General features: G+C 31.1%; 2 protein-coding genes across 3 annotated transcripts in view; both read left to right on the top strand.

Moving 5' to 3' along the window:
- The window catches only part of LOC125825807 (eukaryotic initiation factor 4A-2-like), a 468,338-nt gene that overhangs the window by 278,578 nt on the left and 169,571 nt on the right, over nucleotides 1–20,189 (top strand). The gene's annotated exons all lie outside the window — the stretch shown is intronic.
- LOC125825797 (transcription factor ABORTED MICROSPORES) lies at nucleotides 243–4,230 on the top strand. Its single transcript, XM_049505084.1, has 8 exons — nucleotides 243–384; nucleotides 533–715; nucleotides 863–941; nucleotides 1,041–1,109; nucleotides 1,371–2,021; nucleotides 2,465–2,764; nucleotides 3,505–3,681; nucleotides 3,871–4,230. Exons 1-8 carry the CDS (start codon nucleotides 290–292, stop codon nucleotides 4,111–4,113), a joined length of 1,797 nt encoding a protein of 598 aa, XP_049361041.1. The 5' UTR covers nucleotides 243–289; the 3' UTR covers nucleotides 4,114–4,230.

Genomic DNA, 20,189 nt, shown 5'->3' on the forward strand with positions numbered 1-20,189 from the left:
TAATTTAGTATCTCTTTTGTTGTCATCCTTGTTCTCTTTTGTTTTGTTCAGTTAAAAGGAGAAACATGATCTATATATTTCTCATTCCTTTGTTTCTTTGAGCTGTTTATTTACTTGAAAAAGACTCTGACTTGACAAGTTAGTATAAATGATTTCATTTGTGGGAAGAGGACAAACATTTTTGACTTTAGTATATTGATTTGATCTGCTGATGAAAATTTTACTCTTTTGCTAAATCATTTGGTCCTATTATAATCTTTGTTGTTTTTCTCCCAAATAGGAAACATATATGGAATTCATGCATCTAATGGAGAGGCTTAGGCCTATTATGGGCTTAAAAAGCTGGGATTACTGTGTTTTATGGAAGTTGAGTGAAGATCAAAGGTAACACGGATTTAGAACACAGTATAATTTGATTATATGCATTCTTTTTAGATGTTTTATTGCATATGTACACATAGTACGAGCGTTCTAGATCCGCCTCTGCCTCTTTCGACAACGAAAGACCCTTGTGTAATTATGTGTGATGCAGGTTTCTTGAATGGATTTGTTGCTGCTGTGGTGGAGCTGAGAAAAATATGCATAGCTGTGAGCAAGAGATATTTTTTCCTGATTCTTCTACTTCAACTTGTAGAGATGTTATGTTTCAGCATCCAACAACAACTGCTTGTGATTTACTGGCTCAGGTCCCGCCTTCTGTGGCGCTAGACTGCGGGTACATGTTTGGCCTATACCTTCTTCCTTTCTATTACAAGACAATTATCCAAATAAAGGGTAGTTCAGTGCACTAAACTCTGGCTATGCACAGAGTCTGAGAACGAGACTCTCCTTCATTTTTTAACTCTTTGCAATAAAATTGCAGAGTTTATGCACAGACCTTACTATCTAATCAAGCAAAATGGATGAACTTTGTATCTTTCTCGGAATCAAATATCTCTAATGTAAGAATTACGTTGTTACTGTCGATTTTCATTGCATAGTTGATCTCCATTGAAAAGCACCTTGTTTATCTGCATAATGTTGTTTGATGTTAATTGCAGGAAATAATGGGAACCAGAGCTTTGATTCCATCTCCTCTTGGATTGCTCGAGTTGTTCAGTACGCAACAAGTAAAACATATGCTTCCTCCCTCTTACCCTCTTTTTCATCTATTACTTACTTTCTTCCCTATTTTTGATAACTCCGAGAAAATTATGTCAAAAGCTACAATTACTGTCTTAACTATAGTTACGACATACCTAAGGAAGGTAAAGGGTAATCATGTAGAATGATTAAGTAGTACTCAAAAATATTCATGGAATTAAATACTTTGATGTAAGATATTATATACAAATGAAAGCCTAAAACAAACATCATAACAAATTTTACAGCTAGCAGAAGATGAGAAAGTCATAGAATTTGTCTCAGCTCAATGCAATATCTACTTGGAGCAGCAAGCTATGATGAATTCAACTTTCTCAAATGGAGTTCAAGAGAACACATCAAAGCCTTTCGCAACAGAAGGAGAAGGAGACGATCATATAAAAGATCCCCAAAATCATTACCAACAGATAGTCTCCCCTGCAGCTACATCAGATGATCACTTGTCATATGATTTCCCACTTAAACGAAAACAATTGGATACTTGTTCGATGAACTTCCTTCCTCCATTCAGTACTTACAGCACACCAGAAGTCGATAACAACACAGGAGGGAATATGTTGTTTAATCAGAGCACAAGTGATGCGACACATTTCTCGGAGAATAGGTACATGAGTGAGATGGATGCTTATTTACAGAAGCAAATGATGAGAAGTAGTAGTACTCAAGCTGGAATTGATGATGAATCTGTCAAACATGATAACGTAAGATCCAATTCGGGATCTGATAGTGATCAAAATGAGGAAGAAGATGATCCTAAGTATAGAAGGAGAAATGGAAAAGGTCCTCAATCCAAGAACCTTATGGCTGAAAGGAAAAGAAGGAAGAAACTAAATGAAAGGCTCTATGCTCTTAGAGCTTTGGTTCCCAAAATTTCCAAGGTAATATATAATCTTACTCCCTCTGTCCCAATTTATACGACTCACTTATCTTTTTAGTCTGTCTCAAAATGAATGACACATTTCCTTATTTGACTAATATTTAATAATCTTATCAACATTTTACCTAGTTGGATTTCACTTATTTGACAAAAAATCCTAATGTGTACTCTTTTTAAGGGTAATTTCGAAATATTGCAAAATTTTCTCATAAATTGGGACATAAGAAGTACATAAAAAGCACATGTATATGAAGTATTTTCACTTCTCTCTTTTAATTGTTTTTATCACAATTCCTTTTCATTATTATGAATACATGCAACACACTATATATTTCAAAATTAGCGACAGAAAAATTCTATAATAAAATCCAATAGGGATTATAACAAAATTCTACTAGCTACAATTCCTGATTGGCAAATATTTATCGTCAAATTTATGTACAGTTGGATAGAGCATCTATCCTTGGAGATGCTATTGAATATGTGATGGAATTGGAAAAGCAAGTGAAAGATCTGCAGCTTGAACTTGAAGAACATTCAGATGACGACGGTGGAGGAAGGAATCCGGACCAGATTCACCCGGTCGTTTTAAGCCATAATGGAACTAAAAACAGGCCTAAATCAGAAAATGGCAAACTTACAAATGGAAGCCATAGAGAAATATCAACTAATTCTAATGGCAGCACTGACCCTTCCAGAAAAAATCAAGAGGTAGAAGAGAATGACAAATTGCAGCAAATGGAGGTACAACTTCTCATATATATATATATATATATATTAATTATGGATTTAATTTACAAACACTGACAGTAGCTCGTTTGAGTTACTAGCTCCACTTCTTTTAGGTGACCTCTTATAATGTACTTTTTGTTTAACACTTCTAGTTTACACATGTCACTACAACAAAATAAACATTTAAGTGGTAATAGATTTTTCTTTTAAATATTGCTGCAAAAATATGTTAATGTCATTGCATACAGTATCACTAAAGCCTAGAGTGTTGGTTATAACTTATAAGTAGAGGCGAACCCAGAAATTAAAGACTTCGGATGCACCAATATTATCTTTTCAGCTACTTAAAATAAAAACAGTGAAAAAGGGCTTTAACTAGATTTGAACCTTGGTCTCAATAATGGTTCCTCTAGCTTGTAGAGGCAACACAAGGGCACTCATATGCTTCTCTTGGGTGCACCATTAATTATATTCTAATTTCTATCAGTTTGTCAAGATAGATATACATATATACAATGATTTTTTTGGAAGTTAACAAGTGCACGTGCACCCCCACTTACAAGTGTGGGTCCGCTTCTAGTTATAAGTACTCATTATTATTGCCACTAAATATAATGTAACGTCATTTATATAGAGTTATGATTAAAATCGTAACATGTAGAGTGTTTTTTTTTTAAATAATAATATTTTCAATCCCTAGAATGACATGAATCTTTGATATATGTTTATTGATGATATGATTAAATTTGTAGCCACAAGTGGAAGTTGCACAATTAGATGGGAATGAATTCTTTGTGAAGGTGTTTCGTGAGCACAAGGCTGGTGGATTTGTGAGGACTTTGGAGGCTTTGAACTCGTTGGGCTTGGAGGTTACCAATGTTAATGCAACTAGGCATACTTGTTTGGTATCAAGTATCTTCAAAGTTGAAGTAAGTCAAAATATTCCTTCTTTTTTTTATTTATTATACTACCTTTTTGCTTTCTTGGTGATTTGAACTCATAAACAACCATAAGGATAAAGGTGGAGGGACGTGCTTACCATCTGAGCAATTCTCTCTTATCCAAACGACACTCCTTCGAGTCTGAAAATGTTTCTTGTTTTAATTGTATGTTAGCAGAAAAGGGATAATGAAATGGTTCAAGCTGATCATGTGAGGGACACCTTGCTAGAGCTGACAAGAAACCCTAGTAGAGGTTGGTCTGAAATGGGTAGAGCATCATCAGATACTAATAATAATAATAATAATGCAAATGGCACTACAGATTATCATCAACATCAACATCATGATCATCACCTAGACAATAATAATCAACACAAGCAAACCAATTCTCATCACTTTCACAGACACCACCATCACTAACATCTTTTATTTTAATTACTATACTTTTGTAATAATGCACTTCTGTTTTTTTTTTTTTCATAATAAGATACATGTGTGTGAACTTGTTGCTTTTTTAAATGGGAAAATTAGACTAAATGTCCATTTGGTAAATTTTTTAATCTAAATAACCTAATTATCATTAATTACATAAAATCTTCATTCGACCACTTTCAATTTCAAGCGTAATGGTTTTTCGCTACTACTATTCCTTGGTGTGTTGTCTTCTTCTTCCTTCCTCCTCCTCCTTAGTCTTCCATCTTCAAAGTTTGTTTAAAGCTCGACTTAAACAATCAACATGTCGCAAATGAAATAATATATCAAAAAACTCGATACATCAAGAAAAGGTTATAATATCTAAATTTTGGGACTGTTTAGAGGATATTTGAGTTGGTTGAAATTGAAAAATATGGTTTGCAATATTGTATACTTTATTGTATTAACTATTAACAATGTATATACTTCTCTGATAGATAGTTATACATTATTTATACATCATTATACATTATTTATACATTATTGATACATTATATATATATATATATATATATATATATATATATGGATCCATCACAATTTACATATGCAAAGGACCATTTTATTGAAAATATTTTTTGTTGCTAGTACGTAATGGTCAGTATTTATTATTATTTAAAATAATTACAATCTTACCAATTTACCCATTACTACGATTTTTAACTAACTAATTAAATCCTTTCGAATAGAAAAAAAAAAAACTACTATCCACCACTCTCCTTCCTCTTCGTTTGCACTTTTTTTTTCGAACTTCATGTAGAAACTACAATTGTTTTCTTCAAAGTGTAGAGACTATAATTAGTCCCAAGAATTGTAGCTGAATCTGATATGGTGTTAAATGTTGACCCCCCTTGATTCAAAATTATTTTTAATAACTGATATTCTTGACTTGTGTGTCACATATACGATACAAGTATGTGTATATATATGTGATACACTTTTATAACGAGGATATATGAATACAATAAAAAATGGTATAAATTATAGGAACCACATATTATAAGTATTAAATAACATCCTATCCCTTCTAGTTTTCTATTTACCAAATCCCTTAAAAATGATGTTTGCGGGATACATAGCGTTGTGCACGGGATACATTAGGTTTGATACATTCCACATAGCGGGATACATAGCATTGTGCACGGGATACATTAGGTTTGATACATTCCACATAGCGGGATACATAGCATTGTGCACGGGATACATGCGGGATACATAGCGTTGTGCACGGGATACATAACGTTTGATACATTCCACATAGCGGGATACATAGCGTTGTGCACAGGATACATGCGGGATACATAGGTAAATAAGGGATTTTTGAAATTTTTGAAATAAGCAGGGATAAATGGATATTAAAGTAAGTAAAAGAGTGTAGTTAAGTAATTTGTCCTAAAAAATGTACAGTATTTTATTTCACTTGTCTTATTTTCCCTTTTATAAATTCTCTCTTATTTTTATGAATGAAAATACCAAGTATTTTATTTTGAAATGTAAAATACCAAATACATGTAAAAGGGAACCGTAGGAATGCTAGCAACTAGCAAGGGTCAGTTTTTTTTGGGAAGCTAACATAAATATACTATATTAAAAATATATTTACCATTTATAGCAATAACTATTTTTTTTCAGTTGATCACTTTTAATACATTTATAATACAATTTTAATACATATTACAAAGAACAATTTATTATTCACATATAATACAAGTTTTAGTGATGGATAATACATTTATCACACATTTTAATACACTTATAATATAATGTGTCAATTTCTTACCAAACAGGCATAATATATTTTTTAAAAATAATTATAATACATATATATTGCATACATAATTCACTTTTAATACATATTGCAAATTTAACATAGTACTGTTATGTATTGCTATAAATAGTAAGTAATAAATAAAAAGTATCGCTAAAATCAGTAATTATTTATTAAAAGGTACCCATTCAAATACTTTTTCCTTTTTTTCCCCCTTTGTGTTAATTATTTTCCGTTTGAAAGAAAGTCTATTTGTAGGTCTAAAAAATGGCAGCCTGATTTGTCATGATTAAGAGTGAGGAGAAATCGAATCGATAAAAATATTATTGGTTATTGTTATTGGGTTATTGGATTAATGATTTTTGGGAAAATTACGCGGTTAAGCAAATTTATACTATTTAATTACTCATCATAGCTATAGTTTGCTATAATTATCACTCACGACTAACATTATACATTAATTACATGGGCTGACTTCAAGTTTGTATAATTAGCCATGTTTGTATATGTATAATTCGCCATAATATACAAATACATATGTATAATATACAATTATCTAACCGATATATATATATATATACACACAATTCACCTCTCTCCCATTCTCTGCCCACTCTCGCTCGCCTCTCTCCTCCCTCTCCCAATCTCGCTCGCCTATCTCCTCCCTCTCCCAATCTCGCTCGCCTCTCTCCTCCCTCTCCCAATTTCGCTTGCCATATATACAAATGCATATGTATAATATACAATTATCTAACCGATATACATACACAATTCACCTCTCTCCCTCTGTCTGCCCTCTCTCGCTCCTCCTCTCCCAATCTCGCTCGCCTCTCTCCTCCTCTCCCAATCTCGCTTGCCTCTCTCCTCCCTCTCCCAATCTCGCATATACAAATACATATGTATAATATACAATTGTCTAACCAATATACATATACAATTCACCTCTTTCCCACTCTTTGCCCTCTCGCTCGCCTCTCTCCTCTCTTTCCCAGTCTCGCTCTCCTCTCTCCTCCCTATAACATGTAGCTACAAATTGTATGGAGAGTAATTAGGCTATTTTTGAGTGGCTATATGTGAAGGTTCCGCATGATTTTTTAGTGGTTTTACAATTGGGTTATTTGGTTCGGTTTTGGTTTTTTAATATCGGGTTATTGGGTAAATCGATAACTCATTAAGACGGTAGTACTTTACTACTTTATCCATACATAAATATTACTAAATATTAATCTCAATACCTTACTAACAACTGACTTTGTCATTTAGCCTTCAATTCACACTTTACAATAACTTTTAGTTTACAACTTCACATTATACAAAACGTCAAAATCTAAAGTAAGAACTCTATTCCTCTTAATTTCTCTTTGTGTTACACTTGTGTAGTTCTTTCATGTGAGTTGTTATTGTTTCTATATTATGAACATTTGTAAAGTTACATTATAGTCTTATCGCGTAAAATTGTAGGAGAAGGCATATATTTGTTTTATAAGCACTTTCTTATTAGTTAAACTGAAAATCGAACCGTGAATGACCAAAATCGCTAAAACAAATCGTATTGATTTGATTACTAGTTTAACATATTTAAAAATCGAAAACCGATAAATTAGAATGATGATACATAAAACCAAACCGACCTATACACACCCTAGTCATGATAAGGGTGAGGCATACTATTCAAAGAGTGAAATTAAAATTTAACTTTATGAATTTTGAAATTTATAATGATGATTTCAAGCGTTAATAATTGAATACGTTTCAAACTCTCGAAAGGAAAGAATATTTTTTGTTCATTTTAACATTATAGGAAATTTCCGTACTTGCACCCCCTCAAACTCTTCAAAGGAAAGAAAATACGGACCATCTCTTCCATTTTGGCTCTTTTCCTCTTGTTTTATTCCCAACTTTATACCATTTCCTCTTATTTTACTCCAAACTTTAGACCAATATCCCTTCCATCACCCCTAAACGATAATAGTATAGTAGATGAGGTTGCTCCTCATGTAATCAAAAAATTCAAATTTAAATTCTGACTATGAAAAAGCTTCCTTCCGAATGGAACCCTACGTGACGTGAATCTGAAATATCCAGACTCCAATACAATATAAAAAATCGGGTGAAAAAACAAAAAAAAAACCAATATCCCTTCCATCTTGACTTGTGGGAAATAATTATTAAAACAACGTTAAAGTATTACAATGACATACATCAATAATACTAGCAAATTTATTGGTGGTAAATGGTGATCGATGTGCTATGTATCTAATATCTAAACATAAAAATGGTTATAAAGTCTCACTAATTCGGAATGCCAAACAACACAATCCATAGGAAACGGTGAAGAGGGTTGTTTGATAATTTACTACCCCTTCGGTCCATATTATAGGGTGTTTTTTTTAAAATTTCGAATAATATGTTACGTCCCTTTAACGAAATTCATTCACCCTTCAAAAGTAAGAGATATTTTCATTAAATTATCCATAATTTAAAATATTAGTACCTATTTAATATTATTTCTTGGTTAGGTAAAAATCGCCTTATGAAAATAAATGTAAATTTGAAAATACTAATTAATATCTTCTTGCTTATATGAACACTCACTTAATTTGGACTAAATATAAAATCTATAAACACAATATAAATATGGACCGGATCGAGTAGTGATTAAGAGACTAAGGGCCGGTTTGTAGGAATGATAAGGAATAACTAATCCCGAGATTAACTTTAGGATGATATATTCCATGTTTGGTTGAGATAAAATCGTGGAATAACTTATTCCTAGATTAGTTATTTTGAAATTGTAGAGTTATTTTTATTACACGTTGAGGGTGTAATAACAATTTGAGATAATTAATCTCGAGATAACATGTTCCCAACTAAACGAGCCCCAAGAGCTTAACGATTGGGTTGATTAGCATTCTGGAACATGTGATTACAGATGTTGGAATCATGCTTATGAAACAAAACAAATACTTAAATTTAATTAATTAATCCTATCAAGATTATTAAAAGACAAGTATTTTGAGTACCTACTTTATACATTAAGCATCAAATCTAATCCCCCACAAATGGAATCAAACATTTACGAGAAATGTGAGACATCCCGCAGACTCCGCAGTTGACACTTGACAGATTTTTTCTATCAAAATTTGTCAAAAATATTCTTTTTTTTTCTTTATAATTAATTTATACTGTTTTATTGATATATAAAAATATAAAGCATATGTACTTTAAGTTGTGGCTTCATAAACTAATACTTTTAAAATTTATGTCTTTTGACCAAGGGTGAGAGGGCATCTCATCCTTTATTTGTGGTCCACTCTCAATGTGCCATACATTTTCCTTTTCTTTTGACCAAATGCATAAATTTATCTTTTGCAATTGTAACCGTTCTCTAATAAAGACTACTTCATATTCAAGGGGATTCGAACCTGTGATTTCTTGGTTAAGGAGGAAATAGTACTTATTACTTCACCACAACCCTTGTTGATGACATCGTTAATTTAATATCACGAGCATCTGACTTCGTGGGGGAAAATCATGATGAATGTAGCCAGAATTCCATGGGTTTTGATCTTTCTTGTACTGAAATTCCTTCCTCTATTGTTCGCAATCTTAACTATACATGAAGTATACACCAACTATACATGAAGTATACATTGACTTTCCAATCTCGATCAACTCAAAATCACCTCTAAACAGTCCCAAATTTTACATATGAAATCTTCTCAATATTTTAAGTCTTTGACATATAATTCGCTTGAAACGATTCACATTGATATGTCGAATTTTTTATAAAAATGAAGATGAAGAAGGCAGACCGTGGGCTGGGCTAGACACTCATCCTTTTACCCCAAACCCGGCCCGTACCAGCCCATGTAGGTGAGCCCACAATCGGTACAAAAATTGATAATGAGTTGGATCTGCTGGTCCAACCCATTTGATAGGTTTTAAGCATCAATAAGTTATAGTTTAAGTGTGTAAATAAAAGTCGATAGAAAATTTAGTGATTGTCGATGTATTAAGCCAAATGTTATTGGCTAGCTATGACTTCTTATAAGAGGAAAGATTTAAAGGTGACATGAATACTATCTAAATATTAGCTAGCTATATACATTGGATGTATAAGTTTCATATATAAATTTGTCGATCTAACGTATGTAAAAGAGAAAAATAAGATTTACAAAGAAAGAAATTAAAGTTAGTTAACTGCTTGAAAATAAATTATTATTTCTTGGCCAAAATGCTAGAAGATAAATAATGTGTCTAAATTGAAAAAAACAAAAAACAAAAAGACTAAATTCATTTATGATATTTTTATTTTTAAAGAAGAAAAGAGAGGCAAAAAGGAATTGGCATGTGATATTTCTAAGCTTTTTCTTCCATATAAAAAATCTATATACACATTCACCGGTTATTCTCCAATTATACAACAAAGTTTTGTTGGAAACAAGTCACAGCTACTCTTTAAAAAAAAGGGGAACAATAAGTCCTGCAACTTTTATTTTAAAAATATCACCAAAAAGCATAGAACTTTTATGTATTTAATATGTATTCGTTTAAAGTATGATATTGCGCCGGAAAAGCAACAGTGTTAACTGATTAGATCGAAATAATATGTTAAAATAAGTAAAGCAACTAACTTTAATCAACAAATAATAAACAACAAGAATGACTTTTTTTTTTTTAAATAATATTTTAATTTTAATTTTTCATATGACATGTTTAAGATCGTAAGATTAAAAAATATTTTGATATATTCAATATAAATCTTCTTTATTTTTTTTAACTTCTGTACTAAATTAAACTAGGTTATTTTTTTTTGAAACGGAGGAAAGTAATTATAAAGTAAGTGATAGTATGGTTCCCTAATAAGAGATATTCGAAAATAGTTGTTTTTTACGTTGAGACAGCAAAAACAGTGGTGCATGTGGGTAGCATCATCACTCAAATCGGTCAATGAAAATAGCAGTGTACATCTGATCAACCTAATTAAGAACCAATTGGGGATGTGCAGTATGTTGGTAAAAGAAAAAACACAACCAAACTTATCCAACAAAATGTGAATACTAGCTTCTTCACCTTTCTGGCATGTACATACAATGTAACTGGACTCTTTCATTAGGGAAAAATAATTAAAAAATTGTGTCAGGCATGTTATGATCGAAATAATTAGATGTCATACAGAAGATAATAAAGCTTATTTTGAAAGATCATGAGTAAAAAGACAAACGGAAAATATACCAAAAGACACATATTTAACGTGGTTTGTTCAACCAAACCTACATCCACAAAGGAGATGAACAATTCACTATAAATATGAGAGTACACAATAGCGAGAGAAGTAACCTCACACAGTTCACTCGAAATAAAGAGGTTCACATAAGTGATAATGTATTACACCGTTTTTCCCTACACAAAACTCTCAATATATTGTGAATGCTACTAAGTTAGAAGGAACGAGTCTCTATTATTAGAGTCCTAAACTTTTTTCTAAAAGAAAAGGAGCAGTCAAATATGGAGACTTTATGTTTTCCTTTTAGGAAAAGGAAAACCTATTTATGGTAAAAAAAACTTAGAAAAAATATCAACTATGCGAAATTGAACAATGATAAATCAAAGAACAAAAGAGTATATTAAAAACACATAATACTTTAATAGAGTTTGATCAATTGATATACATATGATAAACTAATATAAAAGAAAATATTAGCAACAATATATCATTCATTATCTTTACATTTCACAATTTACCACAAGTTTACGTTGTAGTGAAAAAAAAAAGAGTAGGGTGTAAAATTTAGGAATTCAACCAAAGCGAAAATATAGTTACCAAATAACAAGCTACGGGATCAAGTGATAACTAGTGGTATAATATCTTAAAGAGCTAAAGTATAACAAGATATATAAAAAAAAACCTATTATCATCTTCAACTAGAGCAATATTTTTTATTTCGCCTCAATAACATGTAGGACAAGTTCTCGACTAAGATGCAAACCATGGAATATACAAGAATTCTTCACCTCACATGACCCAAGTGTCAATTAAAATGGATCAATTTTACTTCTAAGACAGACATGGTCATAGCGAATATAATATGACAAGTTATATTCAAAGTCAAATCTATGAGCGCAAGTGTAAAAAAAATGCTCTTTTACTAATTCATTTGCAGTCGAGTGTCTTATAAAAACAACTTTTCTATCTTCACAAGATAGTAGTAAGATCTACGCTCAATCTACCCTCTCTAGCTAGACCCCATTTAATGAGATTTCACTAGATATATTATTGTATAATCCTTATACACTCACAAGAAAGTACTATTCAAAGCTCCAAAATATACAACTCGATAAAAAACAATGATAAGGGAAGATAGGATCCGACACTGCAGAGGAAATCCCCCCCTCTCCTCCCGTCGTCCCTCCCCCTACACCCCCACCCCCACCTCACACAAAATTTAGTGAGAGTGCAAAAAAGAACTTTTTCCACCACTGTTTGCCGTCATCCACCATATGCATAGTGTGGTTCAACAACAGTCTCTCTTAGATCCTCCATCCAATCCGTCTCGATGATAATTGATTTTGGTGATTGATGAAAGTGATGATTGTGGTTGTCCTATGGTGATTGAAGGAATCTGTAATTGTGGGTAGTGAGTGAAAGTAGATAGAGTATGTAACAATGAATTGTCATCTCTATAGAAATTCTTAAATAGAGATGTAAATGATATTAAGACTTTAATTTATTATAAATCAGTCAGGCTCATTAAGTGGTTGTAAATAAGAAAAACAAATATACTTTCTGAATGAAAAATATACAAATTTAATGATTGATATATATGAATAATTAAGATTAAGATGGAAACAAATGAGACCTAATGTTACAAATTTAATGATTGATCATATATGATAAAGATGGAAACAAATGAGACCTAGGATTAGTTACATAATGGTGTTATTTTAGCTTATCTATATACTTCTTGCAATCACAACCCTTCATTAAAACACTAAGAGTTCCACACATACATTTGTTATGATGTGATCATCTTCTTCCTTCTTCATTCTCTTTTCTGCTTCTTCTTTTAAACGTTCATTCATTCTGAATCATTTCAGGAAGGACCCGTGAAATACAAATCTATAAAATTATTTTTCGAATACTCCAAAAATGTTAACCAAAATGAAAGTTCAGATAGCTAGTCAATCAACTTAGCTACTAATTTTCTCATAAATGGAAACTAGAAGAAAAACTCTAGGGACTATGCTGGCATATATAATATCTATATCCTAAGTTGTAGATGGAATAGTTTCTGGTTCTACAATATGTAATCTTCAAATGTTCCTGCATCTGAAGAAAAAAGAGAATCAATAGATTTTTTATTTTTACTTTTGCTAAGGAAAGGAAAAATGGGAGGGGATTACAAACTTTATCAATAAGGTGAAAGTTCACATAGTTAAATAACTGAGCTATTGAGATGACTTCCCGAGTATCGGTAGATTGATCTCAAGTGCATGAGTTTATTTAATATGAAGATGCATGTAGGTTTTGATATGTATTGAAAAAAAAGAAGAGAAAAGTCGATCTAGATCAAATTAAATTAAGATATACTCCCTCTGTTCTGTCCCTAATTACTTGTCCACATTTCATTTTTTAGTTATCCCTAATTACTTGTCCATTTTGACAAATCAAGAAAGGACAATTTTTTTTACCTATTATACCCTTGAAAAATGTAGAACTCCTTGAAAATCATAAGTTTTTTAATTCATCAACTTCATAATTAATATGAATAAAATGATAAACTCAGTATATCAATAATTGTTTTCTTAATAGGTGTGTCAATTTAAAAGTGGACAAGTAATTAGGGACAAAGGAGTATGTATTAGATTAGGTACATATATAAGAATGAACTTTTATAAATAAAAACCTAGATGTAAATATATAGGCCATTTTATGTTATCAAGTTTGGAACAAGTAAATAAATTATATTTTCCTCGTGTTCAGGAAAAAAAAAATGATAAACTGAAAAAGCCTTAATTTCTTCCCCAAATGATATTCCAACATAATGTACATCATATTATAAAAGATAAAATTGGTAATTTAATTTAAGTAGACTCCATCAAAAGGCGCAGTAAACTGCTTCAAAGTTCAAACTGTGCACTGACATTTTCCCTATATCAGCCTCTGAAGCATTAACCTTAGGACCACTCTATTCTATTCACGCAAATATAATTTAAAGTGGAATCAACAAATTTAACTCAAGTCACTACACACTATAACGTGACATTTAGTGGCAATAAATTTTCTTTTTAGTATTAATATCGTTGCATTTAGAGTCACTAAAGCTTTTAATGACATTCATATAAAATATTTACTATTTGTGCTAAATATAATACAATAGTAATTATATTATTGTGCTAAATAACTTTTGACAAGTGATAATAAGATTGGTGACTATATAATTCATTTTAATCTCTCTTAACCCTAATATAGGAAATTTATATAGTTAATTGCATGAGACAACTAAGTGAAAATTTCTGCTTTAGAATTACAGGATAGGAAAACAACCCATCACTAATTGGATGATCTCTAGTATATGATTATGAAAAGTCATGTACACACATAAAATTGTGAGAAATTTTATATATATGTGGACAGTAATGGAAAAAATTAAAGAAACAATTACAAACAAAATTATGAGTTAAGTAAAACATACCATTAAATTTCGACTGTAGAGGCTGAATTAAGTTGACTGTTAAGCCTGATATAACATCCACAAATGTTTATGTGGCAATTTTATTCCTATCAAACATGAAATAGATGAATTAATCAAACTGAAAACATAGTCATTTGAATTTAAAACTTGTATCATCAATGGAATTTGGAATTTATGAACACGACAGATTAATCCATTGAGCGTCCCGGGAGATTTGGTAGTAAATTAGTTTTTGGAGTTGAATTAGATCCAAAATCCAGGATTTTAGTAAAGTGTATTGATTGAAAGGATTGTTCATTTGTTGGATGTGAAAATCCATAATTTGATTTTTGTAGCAGCAATAAAGAAGATATGTCTACATCAGACACCACTTAGCTTGTTTAGTAGCATCATATACTACAAAGTCAAATAAAATCAACTCAACTTTAATTTGTTTGTGCTGTGTTCTTAAACACTTTGGGATCATTGTGGAAGCCACTAAATCTCAGTTGCCCTTACCCTACAATCCTAGGTGGCCATTTCTGGATGTTTTTTAAAACAGTACTGTACCTAGTTGTCACTTCAATGATTTGTGAAATAGTAACTGAAGATTTGATATTTTTTTTCATTTCTAAAATGCAAAAATTACTCTTAAATGAATAAGTTCATTTTGCTAAAATGTTGAGAATATAATAAAAAGCTTTGAGATGAAATGACCACACACTTCAACATCAATATCAACATAGTATCAGAGTAGGTAGAGATCGAATCTCATAACAAAAACAGAAATATTGGGAATCCATTTGAAGTAGAAAGACAGAATTTTCCAAGTGAAATTGCAGAAGATTGACAAAAGAACATACTTACCACCTTGCAGAGCAGAATACTGAACTGGAACTGCCCCAGAAACTCCAAGAGTAAACAAATATGGAAGAAAACTTTATTAGTTATCAGATCCAATGTTTATTTATATTGGATGGAACTTTGCCCCAACCAAGTGAAACTAATTAATGATTTGAATCTGATGTATGAGGTGTTAGGAGGACTAAAAACAATTTGATGAAAAAGAAACAGTACATCTTCACAATGAAAAGTAAGAACAAAAATGGTTTAATCAAACATGATGAATATAATACACAAATCTAAAGAGAGATAGAAAAAGCGGTGAGAGGTGACAGATAGAGCAGTGAGCACACATAGTTTCAAGCATATATATAAACATCATGCCAGAAAACACCATGTGTGCTCACTCTCTTCTGTCACCACCCTTTTTTCTTCTTTTACCGTTTTTAGTGATCTCATAAATCCTTGTGTGTAGCCGAGGAGATAGAAACCCTAGATTTGAAAGAATACTGTTTTATTAGAAAGATGGATGATTTAGGTGTAGTGTGAGGAATGATGGTGGCTGGCCTATTTATATAGGAAGAGGACCACAGTAGCATCACCATAACGAATAAATGTGTCTATCTTTATCTCTATCTCTTTCTTTATATGTCTCTCCCCCAACCACTAATCTGGTATCTTCAAAGTCCCTTTCTATCCCTAAATATATACTACTATTACTATTTCTCAAGGTCCCACATCTTCTTTATACAGTATATAACATAATGGGGTATGAGAGAAGATGGAATCGAATTCTTACTCGCATAAAAGTTCATGGCAAAAAGGTCAGAAATATATTCAAATTTTGGTCAAGAACTATTACCTTTGCATTATTTAATAGGAGAAAAAAGTCTGAAATATATCTGAACTTTGAATGAAATTGTTGTTACGATATCAAACTTTGGAAATGACCTTTTACCCCTCTGCACTATTTAATAGTGTATTTTAAAGGTATATATGTGCCCACGTGGACATAATAAATATTGCATCATTATAAATAGTAATGTGTCCACGTGGGCACATATATATCTTTAAAATACATTATTAAATAATGTAAGGGGTAAAAGGTCCTCCATAAAGTTTGGTATCGTAACAACAATTTCGGCCAACGTTGGAGTATTTTTCAGACCCTTTTCCTATTTAATAGTTATTTTTAAAGATATATAAGTGTCTAGCTGGACAAGTTACTTTTTATAATGATGCAATATTTATGATTTCCATGTGAACACCTATATATCTTTAAAACACACTATTAAATAGTGCACGAGGTAATATGTCTTGCCCAAAGTTTACGATTGTTACAACAATATCGGTCAAAGTTTGGATATATTTCGAACCCTTTTTCAAGTTCAAATAGTCAACTAACTTATAACGATATCATATGTACTCCTTCTATTCACTTTTATTCATTCCGTTTGGACTTGCATGTTCTTTAAGAAATAATAATTTGTATTAACTATTTTATAAAATTTTACCATTAAATTTATACTAATTGATGTTTTATCTTTATGTTTTGGAAAATAATTTGGATATTAAGTACGTGATTAATGTTAAGAATAAAAATGATTTTTTTTTTCTTTTGATATGTATACTAATACTCTTTTTGTCTATTTTTACTTGTTCAATTTTTTTTTTTTGCACTGGGTAAACCCCCCAGTGTGTAATAGCCTGCAAACCACACAGGGGATGTAAACCGCACTAGGCAAGCCCTATGCGACAGACTCGACTCAGAAGGCATTGAGGGGGGATCGATCCCGGGTCATCCGTGTGGATAACCACCCTCCAAATCAACTTGTCCAATATTAACTTTACACATTATTTAAGAAAAAAATAAAATGACAATTTTATCATAGAAAATTATTAGATAAAATGTCTATTAGATCCAAAATTACTTATTAAAATTACTATATTATCATTTATTACATAAAATAAATATATGACCATTCGACTCTTTTTGTTTCAGGTGAAGTGCTTTGTATGGTCCAAAAATTACTCATACAAATTATTGTATCAGCGATCGTTGCCGTCCTTACCTTTTACAGACATCTGAGATTGTTGATGCTTCCAATTGCTCTTCAATGGAATAATCGAAGAGTTTTGAATTTCAAGTTTTAAAATTTGACGTGCCACTAATATGAATCGTTTCGAATGAATTATATATAAAAATACTTAAAATATCAAGAGGAGTCAAGAGAAGCTCATATCTTAAACTTGAATTTGTTTAGAGATGATTTTGAATTGGCCAAAATTCAAAGATTTCATTAGTCAGTAAAGCTTCTTCAAATATATATGATCTACACTATATATATACAATATAGATACATCACATATACACTTAAGTTTTTCGGACTCGGATGCAGGTGTCTGATACGGGTGCAGATCTAGAGGTCGGATCCTTCATGATCTAATTTTCAAGATTCGGGGATATGAAATCATGTATTGATATGGGTGCAGAGATTCGCCTAAATAATTAAAATATTTAAAAATAGAGTTATTAAACCTAAATTATGAGATATTATGTGAAGAATTTGAGGAGAATCCTCGAAGGAGATTAAAGGAAGAGGAGTGATATAAAAATTACTACGTAAAAGGTATTCCATTTTCAGCTGGGTCAGATTATTATAGATAAAATGACACAAGTAGAATGAAGTAGCCCCCCCGTATTATAGGACCTTTTTAGTATAATAAATTTAATATTTCGAAAAATAATAAAAATTAAATGATAAATTATCTAATGAACCATTAGGAAAGAATATCTATTTTATTATAATGATAAATAAAAAGTGGATGAAGGAATAACTATTAACAATTAAAATGTGAAATTAATTTTAATATAACGACGGATAAAAAAATGTATCTTTTACATAAAAATAAAATAAAACAGATTATACATGAGACAGAGGATACAAGCAATTGATTAACTTTTGATCATCTTTTCTTTTCCCCAAAAAATATTCTTAACCAACTTAGCAGTGACCTCCATAAATTCAAATTACTCCTACCGATACTTCTCGTAATTCTAAATATCTTTTACTTTCTCTGGTCCATTTAGTTTTAAAAATTTGATCCATAATAAAGATCAATTCACAAAATTATAAAGCATTACTCCTTCCGTTATTAACCACTTTTCATTGAAATTAGAAGATAACTGTACTAATTTATTCCTTAAAATTTTTTTAAATTTTTTACAAATAAATGTAAACACTTTAAAAAAGAATTAATTGTAAGAGTAATATAGAAAAAAAATTAATTATTGTTTTCTTGATTAAGTAAGGTGATCAACTAATATAGAACAACTATTTTTAATATGATGGTCAATTAATATGGGACAAAGAGAGTAACTATTACTCCTTTGGGTAGGGATGAACGTTCGATATTCGGTTCAGATTTTTCAAATTTTGTGTTTGATAATTCGGTAATTGGTAGTTAATTAAAAGTAGATATCAAATACAAAAAAATTAAATTTCGGTTCGGTAATTCGGTAAACGATAAATTAAACTTCAATTTGGCATATGGTATGCGGTAATATCGTATTAAAGTTATAGTCGGTTGCATTACAAAGTTAATAATATTTCTCCAATCATTTCTATTTTTATGTGGATACACGATATAATAAAAAATCAACAAGTAAGAAGACATCAAGAAAATCAAATTGATACAACTAAAAGACATATGTATTTGGATTGTTCAGGCTTATTCTTTAACTTTCTCTTTGGACTTGTACTAATTGGTAATTGATATGTTGATATATGACCTTTAGGACTGTGCTAAAACCAAACCAAAAAAGTGTTATTGGTTTATTGCTATTGAGTTATTGGATTAACAATTTTTTAATAATTTTATAAAAAAATATTATTGGATTATCGATTCGGTATTAGTTTTAAATATTGGGTTATTGGGTAAAGTTGTTGAAGATAAAGGAAACTGAAGACATGTAACAAGTTGAACAACCTGGTCTAATCAACATGTATGACAAAGTTAGAATCACTTTAGGTTTAGGTCACTTATATCGACTAGGTTGCTGCTTCTTGTACTAGATGAATTCGACTAGAATTAAATTACGACTGAGATTAGATTATTTATAATTACATTATTATTATAATAGTAATAGGTATTGTAGTAGGACTAAAGTATAGTAACTTAGGACTCTACAATTTTCTCCTTATATAAGGAGTATTACTCAACAATTTAATCATCAATACAATCTTTGATTTCTTTAATCCTAGACGCGAGAACTCTACATGGTATCAGAGCTTATAAACTTTTCCTCTCTCTGAGTATCGATAAAAAAAAAGAATCACATGTTCGACTGCAATGACCCCCTCTACCAACACTATGTCGACCTCCTCACTTCACCATTTTATTGCCGCTTGCTCCATTAAACTTAAGTCAACAAACCACCTCATATGGAGGACACATATGTCTCAATTGATTCAGGTGATGAGACTAACATATTTCATCACAGAAAATAAACCAACTAAACGTAGTTGTTGCATACTAGGAAAGTTGTAGTGGTTGAGAAGGATGCAAAAGATAGTGGCAGTATTGATGACTGAAAGGAGAAAGATGTGTTGCTAAGGAGTTGGATCTTAGGAACCTTGACAAAAGAAAGCATGTACCTAATTGTGGGCTGCTCAACTACCAAGGAGGTGTGGGAATAGTTGGAAGAAAGTTATCTTCAAACAACAACTACA

The sequence above is a fragment of the Solanum verrucosum genome, unplaced genomic scaffold, assembly GCF_900185275.1.
Source record: "Solanum verrucosum unplaced genomic scaffold, falcon-dt-bn FXZP01000247.1, whole genome shotgun sequence".
Lineage (NCBI taxonomy): Eukaryota > Viridiplantae > Streptophyta > Magnoliopsida > Solanales > Solanaceae > Solanum > Solanum verrucosum.